The sequence below is a fragment of the Onychostruthus taczanowskii genome, unplaced genomic scaffold (genome assembly GCF_017590055.1).
Source record: "Onychostruthus taczanowskii isolate IOZ18803 unplaced genomic scaffold, ASM1759005v1 scaffold3, whole genome shotgun sequence".
NCBI classification, from domain to species: domain Eukaryota; kingdom Metazoa; phylum Chordata; class Aves; order Passeriformes; family Passeridae; genus Onychostruthus; species Onychostruthus taczanowskii.
This window is the reverse complement of record NW_024500349.1, coordinates 696,000-709,682: the sequence shown is the minus strand read 5'-3', so window position 1 is coordinate 709,682 and position 13,683 is coordinate 696,000. Positions and strand designations below refer to the sequence as shown.

The window sequence follows — 13,683 nt, the reverse complement described above, 5'->3', positions numbered from 1 at the left end:
TCCCTTCTCCCTCACTGTCCACGTGTAGGGAGGTTACAGCTGCTAAAAGCAGGGGTTGTGGGACAATGGGCTCTCCTTTAGTCTTACAAATGGCTTTAAAATAGGTCTTACATACATTAGAATGCCAAAATAGAAAATCTTTATGGATTACCTATTAGAGCATTTGTCTGAATTTCTACATGTTCCTGGTTAGGAAAAAAGGTCACACTTCAGTAGCATTGGCTCAAAATTTGAGTTTCATTTATCTCTAAATCTTAGAACTGATTTTGTCTCATGAAAAGATATAATAATACTCCTGGAAGTACAGACCCTTATATTTAAGGCAGTCTCAAGCAAACAAATCTAGTAACTAAATGTAATTCATAATTCATATTTTGTTGTCTATCTACCAAGTATGGTAGCTGAGATGTCTGCTTACATTTGCCTGTGGAATTTCAAAACCTTGACCTGCTGCAGATTGGCTTCACCAGCACGAGGAAGAGTTCTATAACTGGGTAGGTAAAAGTTCAGCCTAGGAAGACAAAAAATTATTCTAAAGAATGATCGATAAGAAGCTGCAAGAGGAATAACAGTAATGTCTAAGATCTCAGTGTTGAACCTATAGTTTCTCATGTGTCAGCCAAAAAATTGCTCTACTTGCTGGTAGAGCTGGGGTGTCCCAGGCCACACAACTGCCCATAAACATTTTGACCCTTTCACTGAGGGGTGGAGGAGGAGTAGTTATTTGTTTTGCTAATAAAAAGAATCTTCAGGTTACCTAAGAGAACGTGTTTGTAGCTCTGTGCTGTGACGCCCTTGCAAGCTTTGGGAAGGGTATTCTGTATGTACAGATGGTATCAAAGGAGTTCAGGAAGCAATCAAAGAAAAGAAGTGTGGGAATGTGGCACCAAATCTATACTGTCCATAAAATGTTTCTTTACAAATGTGATTTTGGTCTCAGCCATGCTATCAATAGCATAATTTTTTAATTAATCTTTTTCTTCTTCTTTATTTTCTTTTTCTTTCCATTTTTCTCTCCAGGGAATGTCTTTGATGGCAATTTCCAAATGAGGAAACATGTAAATCAGTTTTCCAAGGATGTTCAAAACGGCAGTGCAGGAAATGTTGCACATCTTCAGTAAATTTAGGGTAACAGAGAGGAAATTTGAAAATGTAAAAGGAATAGAGGAGTTTCAGACAGCAGACAGCAGGATGGTCAATACAGAGGCAGTGTTATTAATGTTTGAGTGAGTCCTAGGGACAGACAGTGAGCAAACTGGGTTAAGGCAAAAGATTAATTCTGTTTGACAGTTGTGAACAAGAGAGTGGTAGAGCTTCTCAAAGTGAAAAGCTGCTGCTGTTCTATGCTGAGCAAATTAAACACTATTTTCCTGTTAATTTTTCTGAGTCTTTATCTGAACTCTTAGAATCAAGGATATCAGAAAAAGAATTTATCTTATAATGATCAGTTCTATAGAAAAGTCTGTTATTCAGTACTCTTAGCTTTTATGGCTTATAGCATTTGGCCTGGTCTAGCAGAAGATTTAAGGATTTAAGGATTAAACTATGCTAGCTTTTAAAATTTGCCCATGACAAAAATAAAGAGTTTGTTTGCCTGTGAAAACTGTAATTCTCTCAGCAATGATCTTGCATGATTTTACACTAGTCGGGAATAAAACAGCTAATGTTTGGCAAGCAGGGCCCTCTCCTGGTTTATTGCCCCATGACACCCTTGGGAAGGCAGAGCTGGGTGAGGAGACACGGGAACCAATGCTGCCAGTCCCTGCTGATGCAGACTTAGAGAAGAGTCCTTTCAGAAGACACTTATGTGCTTTTCCATGGTTTGCTAAGTATCAGAGCATACATTCAGAGTTTGCAGTCTGGAGCTACACAGAAAGACCTGAACAGAAAAGGATGTCCATTTTCAGGATAATCTGATTTGAACAGCATACAACTAACTTTCAAAACAACCTTCTAGCCTTCAATTTTCCCTCTTTGCTACAAAAGGTTCAGTCAACTCTACATGAAAGTAGAAAATAAAGCAGTGGTCTTTTGTATAACTCTGGTTTAACTGCATTAAAACAAGTCCCTGCATGCATGTTAAAGAGTAACTGCTTGTTTTATACCCTTGTTAAGTAACAAATGATGTCACTATTTGTACTTACTAAAGCTTCTCAGCTTTACCAGAAAGGTTTTCAAAAACTTTATAGAAGATATTGCAAACCCGTAACCTACATCTTCATATTTATTCCCAAACTCATTATCCCTAGTATTTCTTAGACAGATGTACGTCTTTGTCTGGAGATCTGGAGCTGAACACAGAGCTGATTCCATCCTTGAAGAAACTGCCCAAGCAAGCAAGATTAGAACAGTTTTGAAAGATCTTGCAGATTCCTAGTTTTTCTTGCAATTCCAGTGTGCTTTGCTGCTTTGAGTTTCCAGGTGCAGCTAAAGGTAAAATGTTCCTGGTAGAAGTGGATCTTCATAGCATGCATAGTACAAGGTAATATCTTTCAGTTTTACTGTTCCATGTCAGACAGAAATTAATTGTGCCCTTGGAGGTTATTTGAATGATCACCTTGTTATTATATAATCATAATTTTAGTTTTGACATTAAGAACAGGATGTTTTCTGGGGCTGCTCTCAGTTTTTTTTTATTTTCTAACTTGAAACTTATTTAAATGGCCAGATTTTTGGGAGAAAAACTAAAAACTTTAAACTCTACTTCAAGCACAGCTTTCCACAAAATTAGGTTCGCATCCTATTTGTTGCAAAACAAGTTCATTTTGCAAAGTACATCCTGTCACTTATTTACAAATTCTGCAAGTAAGTGTTTGAACATATCAAGAGTTGTCCGTACTGCCTGTGCAGATTCTATTCTTCTGTTTACAAAGAAATAATGATGCTTGACTCTTTATGAGGTATTACTTCCCAATTTAATCACATTTGTTACTTTCAGTTTTAACAATGCACTCATACAGGGTTATGGCTAAAAGTAGAAACATTAATACACATCTTTCAGTGTTTTTCATTTTTTTATTTTAGTAGCATATATTAGAGAATTAGAGGGAAATAACTTTTTTTTTTTTTTTTAAACCCAGAGGCCCTGAGAAATTGAAATGTACTGACTAGCCTAAAGGACACGAAGAACCCAGTTTTTAATGTAATTCTGAATGAAAGTCCAACCTTTATAATTGAAACTATTATACTGATGTTAATCCAAGTGTGCTTTAATAATGGAAAAAACCCTCTCTAATTACCCATAGCTGTGTTACTTACATTCCAAAGAAGAACTCTAATCAATGGAAATCTTTATTTATGTCTCTAAATGCTGTATTAAGAGTGCTAATTTCAGAAACTACTTACTATTGTTTAAATCTAGAGCATATTTTACTCCTCCAGGAGACTAAGAGACCTTGGTCATTAAAAACCAAGTATAAACACTTTTAGTATTTTAATCCTAAAAATAGAATCTCATTAGTCCCATGTGCAGTAGTATCAAATTACTGTAAATCTGAGGGAAAAGGTATCTCCCTGTGTGTGTGTATGTGTGACTTCAAGTTATTGCTATGATGTTGCAGTTAACATACATTATGCAGGAATCTGGTTAATGTGCAGAGAGTAGTGGGTAAAGCAATAAAGCACAGCAGTAATAATTTCAAGCTAACACATTATTTTGGATTCTTCTCTCTTCCTCAGTACCCATGAACTTCCAGCTTCAAGAGCTCCCAACAGAAGTAATGTTCTAGAATAAATAAGAAATTGTTTCATTTTCCTGAAAAGTTTTGAAAAACACGCTCTGTAAATCAATAAAATTTTCCTATACTGAAAGTTGAAATAGAGTATTTAATGTAAGTTATTTGGGATAAGTTATATGGCTTTTGTAAAGGCAGTTATGCACTACTGATAAGAAAACTCTCTGAAGGCCATGCCTTGCTCACCAAGCATAGGTATCAAAGATAGCCAGTACAGTCTGACAGGATTACCAGAATGTAAGGTCCCTCCCCAAAGGAAAATCATAGATTTGAGAAGGACAGCCTTGTAAGTTGTGAAAAGAATAAAATGAAAAAATGGGATAAAGAGTCAGTGGAGAGATGTCACTGAAAGATGGATGCCACAGTTTGTCCTACTCAAGATAAGTGATCTAGAGAAGTGAGTAAACAGGGAGGTAACAAAGTTGGAGCTGGTGACAATACTGTGTTCCTCTAAAGCAGTTAAGTACCAGTAGTAAAGTAGTAAAGAAAAGGAGTGACTGCAAGAAATGGCAGAAGGGCCTTGTGATATTGACTGCACAGGCTATGAGTTGAAAAGGAAAACTGAGTTTTGATTAATATAAAACAAAACATAAGCAGGAAAAGAGGTGGTTGAGGGAGGACTGGAAGGAGACAACTTACTTATTCATTAATCAACACAGGTTTCTCGACATTCTTTTTCCGTTTCGAATCTATTATTGTTACCATTACAACCTCCATACCAGAACTGGCCACAAGAATTTCCACTCTTGTCATAAAACCATTTCACCACATAGTTCCAACAATCCCCTGGTTTCATAGGTTCCAAGCACCTTGGATCTAAAAGTTCATCAGTAAAAGTTAGCTTGGATTCTGGGAATAAGTTATGTTATCTTAGAAGTACCTCCCTCCTTCAGTAAGAAAAGCACCCCTTTTGTTTTTTTTCTTGTAGTGCCTGGCCAAATTCCACTTCCATTAATGACTTACCTGAACAGGCCTAAAAAAATAAAGGATTAGTTGGAAGTAAGACTGCCTAAATCCTGATGCAAGAATCAAGCTGCTATTTAAATACCTAAGCAGTGAGTTGGTACACATGGATATCATCTGAGCCCAAAAATCTATCTCTGACTGTGTGTGATGTCTGTAGACAGAGCACCCAGAAATACAAAAAATAAAATCTGAATTATATTGGAAGAGGGAGTGGGTTTTTTTTTTTTTTTCTTTTTCTGGTACAGACTTGCTACCCAGAACCTGCAGACAGTATTTATTTACTCACTTTTAGGGCTCCTTGCTATCTCTGTTTGCCATGGAGTTGGCTGGTGATGTTCTGTAGCAGTTCCACCAATGAAAGGATTGACAACTGGACTCAGGGGTCTGATTTCAGATATGTTATAAACTGGGGGAAGTGTCGATTCTCTGTGAGCAGAGGTGGTCACACTGCGGTCCTGAGCAGATGGCAGAGGTTCAGTGTATGTGGACGGCGTTGGAATATGCTGCAAAAGGAGTCAAAATCTTAAAATTCTGTCTGGGCATGGATGCTATGACAAAAACAAATTGATAGAATTATGCAGGAAACTTTTGCTAAGCAGTGTGTGAAAAAACACTATTAAAAGCAGATTGGTTACTGTAATTATTTAGTATGGAGCCATAATTTCATGACCATGAGAGCATGGCCAGGAAAGGCAAATTAATGCCTCTGATTTAACCACTAAGCTGAATTAATTTAATTTAAGCTAAATTGCAGTCACCACTTAGTCTGCAAATAGAACAAAAAATGGGAGGAATTTTTGGGTAAATCACTGCTGCTTAACATCTAGTACACTCACTGGGCATGATCTGACATCTTCAATCTGTTCTATTTCTGGTTAATAGCCAGTTGCTAATCATTAGAATTTTAGAATTTACCTTGATAGAAGTGTTAAGCAGTCAACCCTGCTCTTCAAATTGCAACTATTATCTAAAGATCTGCCGAATATTTTAGTATATTCAAGAAGATTTGCAAGGTCCTTAGTACAGTATATGAAAAACAACTGCCTTAATCAGACATTGACTGAGAACAGAAAGGAATTTGACACTATTCAATATCTTCCCATTTACAGACCACCACTGACAAAGTCAATTTAAGAAAACTCTTCAGAGTGGTTGGAACTCAGTCTAGGTGAAATGTAAAGATGCAGACAATTCATCCAGTCCTTTGAATTTTGCATTTCTTCTCTAGGTCTGCAAAAAGACTGTGTTTATTTATGATAGTAATTCAACACTTTGAAGATTTATCCATAACAACAGCCAGCCAGGACCAAGTGTGTGAGCATCTAATACTGTCTGACATATCTGTGAACCTACCTAAGAATCCTTCCTGATTCTAATCACATGTTTCATAAAATCAGCAATATCTAGGTTTTCATTTATTTTTCTTAATAATATGTCAATAATATAGAATGCCAAAACTGATCCTCAGTGTCTCACAGATCTGTCTAGATATATTATAAGACCAAAACCTAAATTAATCACACTTAACAAAGGTGCTCTTATTCTTGGAAATTAACCTAGATTTTGAAAGTGAACTATTCAATTATGAATGATATTATATAAACAATACTACAAGGATTAGTAGTAGGTAATCCATTGGCTCCTCCACAGTAAGTCAGTAATATTTATTGATCTGTAATCTGTATTCAATTAATATTTGAATACCAGTATCATGGTCTGCTATATCTATTCCATGCAGCTACAGAGGTTTGTACATCATATATTTAAACCAGTTTATCCATCTGGTTATAAGGACAAGCAAAGCTCAGTTTGTAAAGCTCCAAGTTTTTATTGATTATTTAAGGTAAAGCAATAAAAATGCCCTAAAGAGTTGGCAAATATCCTAATCTGTTGCTCCAGCAGTGGCTGAAAAACACTGAGATATAATAAGGAAGCTAAGGTGATCCACACCTGCAGAAAATATCACATATTGCATCAAAGCTCTCCCTGTCCTCTCTGTCTGTGCAGCAGCACTGTTTTGGAGGGAAGAACCTCAGTGCAGGTCAGGAGAAATTTAAATCTGGAGAACAAAGAGTAAAAAATAAGGAGTCCTAGAAGTACAGCCCAATGTGGAAAGTGAAAGAACACCAAAGGCTTAATAACTTGGAAATACGGCTGGGAACGACCTGGAAAGTGAGTGACCATGACAAGAAGCATTGTACTAACAATCAGCTTGCACATAAATATATGTCTTATCTACCGTACACCTGCCACAATAGAAATGTAAGGGTTTTAACTGGCTTCTAAAATGAATAAGACCTACAAAAAAAGTAGCATTTATTGCAACCAAGAGGCAGCATTGCCCTATTTCTTTTGTAAACATTTGTTCTCAACAAATAAGTTCACTCTAACTTGAAAAGATTTTTTCAAACACTTTGGTCTAGTCAAATAGCATGTTATTTTCAGATTAATATGTGAATAAATGGTTAAATAAAGAGAGCAAAATATTCAAATTCAAATAAAGACACATATTTAAAAAACATTTGACAGCTCTTACTTGTTTACTCACTGGGTTACTAGTTCCTTCTGTAGGAAGCATATCAATCTCTGAAGTGGTCACTTTAGGTAGCAGGCTATTAGCATCCTTCCTGGCAATTTCAGATTCCGGACTTGGAGAAGGAGATAAAATATTGTATTTTCTGGTGTGCACTGCAGACTCATTCTCACAGATTTTTGTGATCAGTTTATTTTCAAGAACTGAAAAGATTAATGAAATAATGACATTTTTAAAGGGTAATGGAAAGAAGTCACAATGATTCAGAACAAGCTTTTACTGCAGTATTAGCCCTAAAATTTTAATTACAGTGACTTATGAAAGACCATCTTCTGTAGTTATATTAAAATGCAAATGATAAGTAATAAAGTAACACTGTCTCTGAATTATTTTATTTTAGTGCCATGTTGTTCTTTTTAAGATAAAACAGATAAATATATCAAGTCTCTCTAGGAAGTAAAAGTCATAGCAGAAAAGAGAATAACAGTCAAAAAAATGAGGGTGAAGGAAAGGAAGTGTTTACACATGAGAAAGAAAAAGAAAGACTGGGCAACAGTTATCTACTTATTTGTAAAACCAAAAAACACCAGGGACTGGGAATATTTTTATGTTGAACGCTGGAGTCTGAGTCAAAGCCTTAAATTTAATCGCAGTGGGAACCAGACCTTAGCTTGGATTTTTCTTAATGCCTTCAATCCAGACTTAACTTCATTCACAATTCAGCATAGCAAAATAAGTTTATGCTCACAAAAAGTGTAGGCTGGTCTACATTTAGTCTAGATCAATGTACCTTTTTTTTTTTTTTATGGGTCATTATAGATTTCCTCTGGATTTTCTCCTGATTTCACCCATAGCCACAGATATTTTTCAAGCAACATAGATTGAAATATACCATGTCTATCACATCCCATTCCCTTTGAAATGCTTCACCATTTTCCCCCTGAAACTAGGGTGAAATCAAAGGTTTCCTTATGGCTTTCAGGGAAAAAAACAAAAAAAAAGAGTCCTTGCAAGAGAAAGTGGAGGGATTCCAAGACTCACAAGACCCAAAAGAAAGAGAGAGAGAGAGTTTGAGATGTTACATCAAAGTGGAAGGAAACCTGCATCTCTCCAGGATGAAACTATGGCCAAGAACAAAAGGACTCTGAAGCAAGGCTGATGCAATCTCTCACAAAAGAAGAGTATCCCAAAGAAGACCTGGGCTTAGAAAACTGATGTTCATTGTGGTTTATTGCTTCTGCAAGAGGTAGAAAATTTGGCAAAGGTTTCATTTGACCGAAGATGATGCGAAACAAGAGTGAGCTTTATCTAAAAGAGAAATAAAAGGTGCCACTCAGCAGGCTGCCTTGCCTGGCCATGGGAGAGGCCCAACATGCTTTCCAGTTTCCTCTTTCTGAAATAGTTTCTTTTACCTGAAAGTGTCACAAAGTCGTCTATCTGGTAAACATGCTCTTCATCAGGGTCTGTTGCAATGAGCTGCATTTCTTTCAGGATGTCATCATAATGAGGATCAGTCCTTTGTACAATCCCAATGACAAATATCTCAATATTTGTAGCATGGGCCTCTCTCACTATAGTGTCCAGCCGTACTTTATCCCGACTGTCCGCCTGTCCATCCGTTATTACAACAGCCACCTTCCTTACTGCCGGGCGCGCTGCCTGGAATAAGTGGATGGCTTCTTGGATAGCAGAAGCAGTGTACGTGCCTTCTCCTAAGTAGGGCATCTTGTCAACAGCTGATTTCAGGTGCTCTTTGCTTGTGTATTGCTTCAGAGAAGACACCAGGTCCACTCTGTGGCTGAAGTTGATAATGCCAATGCGGCTTGTAGCTTGGCTGGCCGAAATCTTGTCAATGAATGTTTTCATAAAAGTTTTGATAATATTGAAGTTATCTGGTCCAACACTTTCTGAGCTGTCAATGACGAATATTAGTTCCAGTGGCGTTGTTCTACATTTGATACCACAACCTAGGATAATAATTTCAGACATTTTATTAGAAACCACCTTCAAAAAATGAATTTAACTCATATATCAGATTTAGTCAGTTAAAACTCAATTCATGAATTAATTTCTAGTTACTGGTACTGATCACAGAGACAGAGCTGGACCAAATTACTTCAGGTATAGTACTGGCAACATAGTGAACACTGTTTTCATATCAGTGGTATCCTGACACACAAACATGCAGAGGAAAAATCCATTCAGTCAATATAAATTCACAGTGTTTTATAAGAACTAGGTTTTTTTCCATACTGGAATGCTTACCACATATTTCACTGATAAGTCTGATGACATCTTCTCTCTGAAAAAGAGTTGTGTGTTCTAGTGTTAAGAATGCTGAAATATTTATTAATTTACAAAAATGCATGCAGTGCAATATCTCATAAACAGCCTTGTGTAAGATCACATAACCTTTAAATAATTTTCCCAGATAAACCTGCTATTGCTTCAAATAATTTATTTACCTACTTACCGAAAGACCAGGTTCACCTTTTCTTCCTCCAGATCCCTGGAAATGTGTAGAATGATATACTTAACAAAAGCCAAATGTGTCCAGTTTCTGCTCTGTAAATTTAAGTAGCATGAAAATGTGTTTTACCTTTGGCCCTGGAGGTCCTGGGTCTCCAATCTCTCCTTTGGCACCTTTACTCCCTGTATCACCTTTATCTCCATAGTCTCCCTAAGTTAAAACAACTGTGTTAAATACAGTCATAGCTCCAGTTTTGTTGATTGTCAGAGATGGAAGTAAGGTTCAATGAGCTTTAAAGATAAATTTTCTGGCTCTTTTGGTTTTTTAAATTAATAATTTCTGTTGTATGTATTACAAGGAGAATCTGCAAGCAAGCTCCCAGAGGAAAGCAAAATGGGCAGTAAAAGCATCTTTAAGACATTTCTATGAAAAATTGCCTTAGTTCTGGAGAGGCAGTAAAGACATCTGTATGCAAATCGCAAGAATATATAATGTTTGCTGTGCTTCAATTTTCTTGGACTCTGAAACAATGTTTATACTGGACCTATGCTAATTTATATTTAAGGAGAGATAACCACCTCAGATCAGCCACTGTGCTGAAACTCACATCAGCTCTGCATAAAAGCCAAATGAAAACCTGTGAGCTTTCAAAGGACAATGAAGAGGTGTGCTTGGACTGTTAAATCCATTGGAAAATACAATGTTCCGCATTTAGAAGCAAATTTGCAAATTTTCCCTCAACTGACTAGACTTCTTTGACTTCCAAAAAAAAAAGTGAGTTCTACATTATGAGACAATTTTCACATAATGCAGGCATGAAACATCATAAATAAGATTCAGGGTCTAAATTAGACATTTTTTTTCAAGAAGAAGATTGTGCAGGACAGATTTTTTACTTTTCTCTGGAAATTATAACCAGCTCACATTCCACTTGAAATTTTAAAGCTTATAAATTAATCTAGATTACTGTCCATTTAGATGTTATCCCTCATTATTGCCCAGCCAATGGAATCATATGGGTAACTCCTGTGTTACAGCCTTCACTGGTGATTGTTACCAATTTCAAAGAACCCTTTTGACTTTATCAATCTGATCTTATTCAAACTGGTGTAAATTTGGAAATTGTAAATAGTCCTCCACAGCATTAAGAAAACCAGTTTCAACTAAGTAAGGTCTTGGAAGAGAGTTCTTACTCTATTTCACAAAATCATAATATCCAACAAAGGACATTAGTTTCCATTACCAATCCATTAATTGAATCTATCACTGAAGTTAACATCAACATTAATAATAACAGAAAAGCAAATATGATTTCCTGGCTGTGGTGGTGTTACTACTTTCTTACACTTAAATATACTAAAACCTGATTTTTTGGTACATATACAAAATTCCTGCTGAATTAAACCATTCCTTATCATGTGTATCAAGTCTGCTATATTAATAGCAAACAGAAAAGTGAGTGTTTGGAGAGATTTACTTTGGGTCACAAAGATTAGTCAATATACAAGATGAATATGAAGATCAGTGAAAATATTCCAATTATTATTATTATTATATTGTGGCATTTGGAATGTGAGTGAAATAGAACTAGGAGGCAGGAATTTGAATCTGTGTGAAAGAGCTTGATATTCACATGAAAACTCCCAAGCAGTTAGATGTGAACAGCTAAGTGTAGGAAATTCTCACAATTTTTATAACAAGCAGGAAGTTATTCAGTAAGGAAAGATTCAAGCTTGGGCTTCAACCATTGTAGAAAAAAACAAGCCAAGTAAAGCAAAGCCCTCAAATGACACTAATCATAAAGCAATTCCTTTTTTTTTTTTTTTTTTGTCAGAGCCTGGCAAATAAAAGGACATTTTGTAATACCTGAAAAATATGAAAAATAAATGAATACATAATTTTAATAACTTAGAATTATTCTCCTGCTAATGGGTATGACCACATTCTAGATCCTACTTTGTAATCTGATCCTTAATGACCATTAGGATTTTCACAGACTTCAAAGCTGACAATTAGTAGGTACTTACCATGCTAGCTCTATAAGGTAATGTCTTCTGCTTCTCTTCAAAGACCTGTCACACCAAATAACCAATAAAGGAAGAAAACCCTCTTCTCTTTCCTTACTGCAAACCTAGGATTTACCTTTCTTCCAGGAAGGCCATTTCCTACTGATCCCTTTGGTCCAGGGAGACCTTTACTTCCTTTTTCTCCCTGAACAAAATATGAAACTTAAGTTTAAAGGAAAATTAATGTAAAATCTGTGCTGTTTCTATTCACTTTTACACATTTGTACTATGCAATGAAGCACAAAATTTTTAAGACAAAAATGGTCTAAGGTTGGAGAAATAAACAATTGGATATTATTCAGAACATACATGAGAATCTTATAATGCATATAATGAAGAATTTATTCCTGATTAATTTAATAAAAATTCGTCATTCCACTGGAAGAGATGAAAGATAAAAGTAATTAGGTAGTATTAGGTAGATGCTGGAGACTGAAAAACAGTGGATAGCTGATCCACCAGGGGGATTTCCTGTAAATAGGAAATACTCCTAAGCTGATGGGATGCAGAAGGCAATTTATTTCACACTGTTATAGGAACTCACAGTAGCTATTTAATCTAATTTCCTTTAAGTCACTTTTTAGCAGGATTGTGTTTCTTGGGGTCCTCATTTAGGTATTAATGCAAATGGCTTTTAAACACAGTGAAACAGTGTGCCAGTTTGTTTCAAGGCTTGCTGTTCAGCACTGGGACAGTCTCTGATTAACTCCTCTGCAGGTCTGCAGAGCACATACATATGAACTAATATCAGGGTATACTGTGTATTCCAGTAATCCTTCACTAGTAATAAATGTCAGACCAAACAAAATGGTGCCATTTTTAACTGCCCATTTGACATTGTTATAATGGTGTTGAGGCAATAAAAACTGAATGGGACCTACTGTTCTAAGTAAACTCATACCCATGCAGCTGACATTTCTCACAAGCACACATGAGTTTCATCCTTTAAAACATCAACCACAGAACCAAATCCTCCTTCCTCTACTTGTGCAACAAGTATCAATCAGCATTAGAAGGGTTTATCATAGATTCCATAACAGTACGCTTAGTAAAACCCAAGATGTGTGCTGTATTAATTTAAAAATATTTATGGCTTTGACAGTTTAATTCATGTATATAATAAATTCAAACCTGACCACCAGTATTACCAAAATGAACTGAGAGCAGATCTAAGAATGTCTAGACTGTGGTTTTGAAAGGGAACCAAGCATAAAAATAATCTGTGAATATAACTATCAACATAAAGTAACTTGAAAAGCAACTCATTTTTGGCATTCCATTCTTACCATACGCAGACCGAGATCTCTCTCTTTATATAAAAAAATACTTGGAGTGATATTGGTAGCTAATGTGCAGGAATAGAGTAACTTTAATCTTATGAAGAGTGGCCAAAAAGAATGAAGTTTGATACGTGAAGAAATAGGAGGACAAAATAGACAAAAGTCAACAAGCATTAGTGTGTGGAGGAAACTGGCACTACCAGAGCAAGCCAGTTGCAAAAGTTGCTCAGAAACAAGCTGTTCCTAAGAATTATATAAAAATAATTATGATTTTTAAAAGCAATTGTTGAGGGAAGAAAATAGAAATGGCAAGACCAATCGTACCTACACAAGCCATGGAATACTACAGAAACAACAGCAGCTGAGTTTGATCCACCATATCATTACAGTTTTGTTTTCAAACCCAAAGACATTTCATAAGCAGGACACCTTACTTTCCAACATCCCTAAATTTCACAGCCTTGTATTGAAATGTGCCTTTGTTTGACCGTTTTCAGTGAACTGTGTTCTTCCACTGGAAAGCTTCCATAATGAAACTGAGTTCTCTACACTAGTAAAACATGCTTTAGGTATTTTTCCATAGCAATGCCAGCGTTCAGACATACATCTGTGTGTATCCAAAGACATATAGAGA

At 36.0% G+C, this 13,683-nt stretch overlaps 1 protein-coding gene across 1 annotated transcript in view; it reads right to left on the bottom strand.

Moving 5' to 3' along the window:
• Nucleotides 1–2,926: 2,926 nt before the first annotated feature.
• Nucleotides 2,927–13,683, bottom strand: part of COL28A1 (collagen type XXVIII alpha 1 chain) — a 58,224-nt gene continuing 47,467 nt past the window's right edge. Inside the window, exons 28-36 of the mRNA XM_041408585.1 lie at nucleotides 11,846–11,914; nucleotides 9,833–9,913; nucleotides 9,707–9,742; nucleotides 9,499–9,535; nucleotides 8,646–9,200; nucleotides 7,237–7,436; nucleotides 4,987–5,203; nucleotides 4,374–4,550; nucleotides 2,927–3,724 (exon numbers count right to left, since the gene is read on the bottom strand). Of these exons, the coding sequence (XP_041264519.1) occupies nucleotides 4,381–4,550; nucleotides 4,987–5,203; nucleotides 7,237–7,436; nucleotides 8,646–9,200; nucleotides 9,499–9,535; nucleotides 9,707–9,742; nucleotides 9,833–9,913; nucleotides 11,846–11,914 (1,365 nt within the window). The 3' untranslated portion in view covers nucleotides 2,927–3,724; nucleotides 4,374–4,380. The remainder of the gene's footprint in view (nucleotides 3,725–4,373; nucleotides 4,551–4,986; nucleotides 5,204–7,236; nucleotides 7,437–8,645; nucleotides 9,201–9,498; nucleotides 9,536–9,706; nucleotides 9,743–9,832; nucleotides 9,914–11,845; nucleotides 11,915–13,683) is intronic.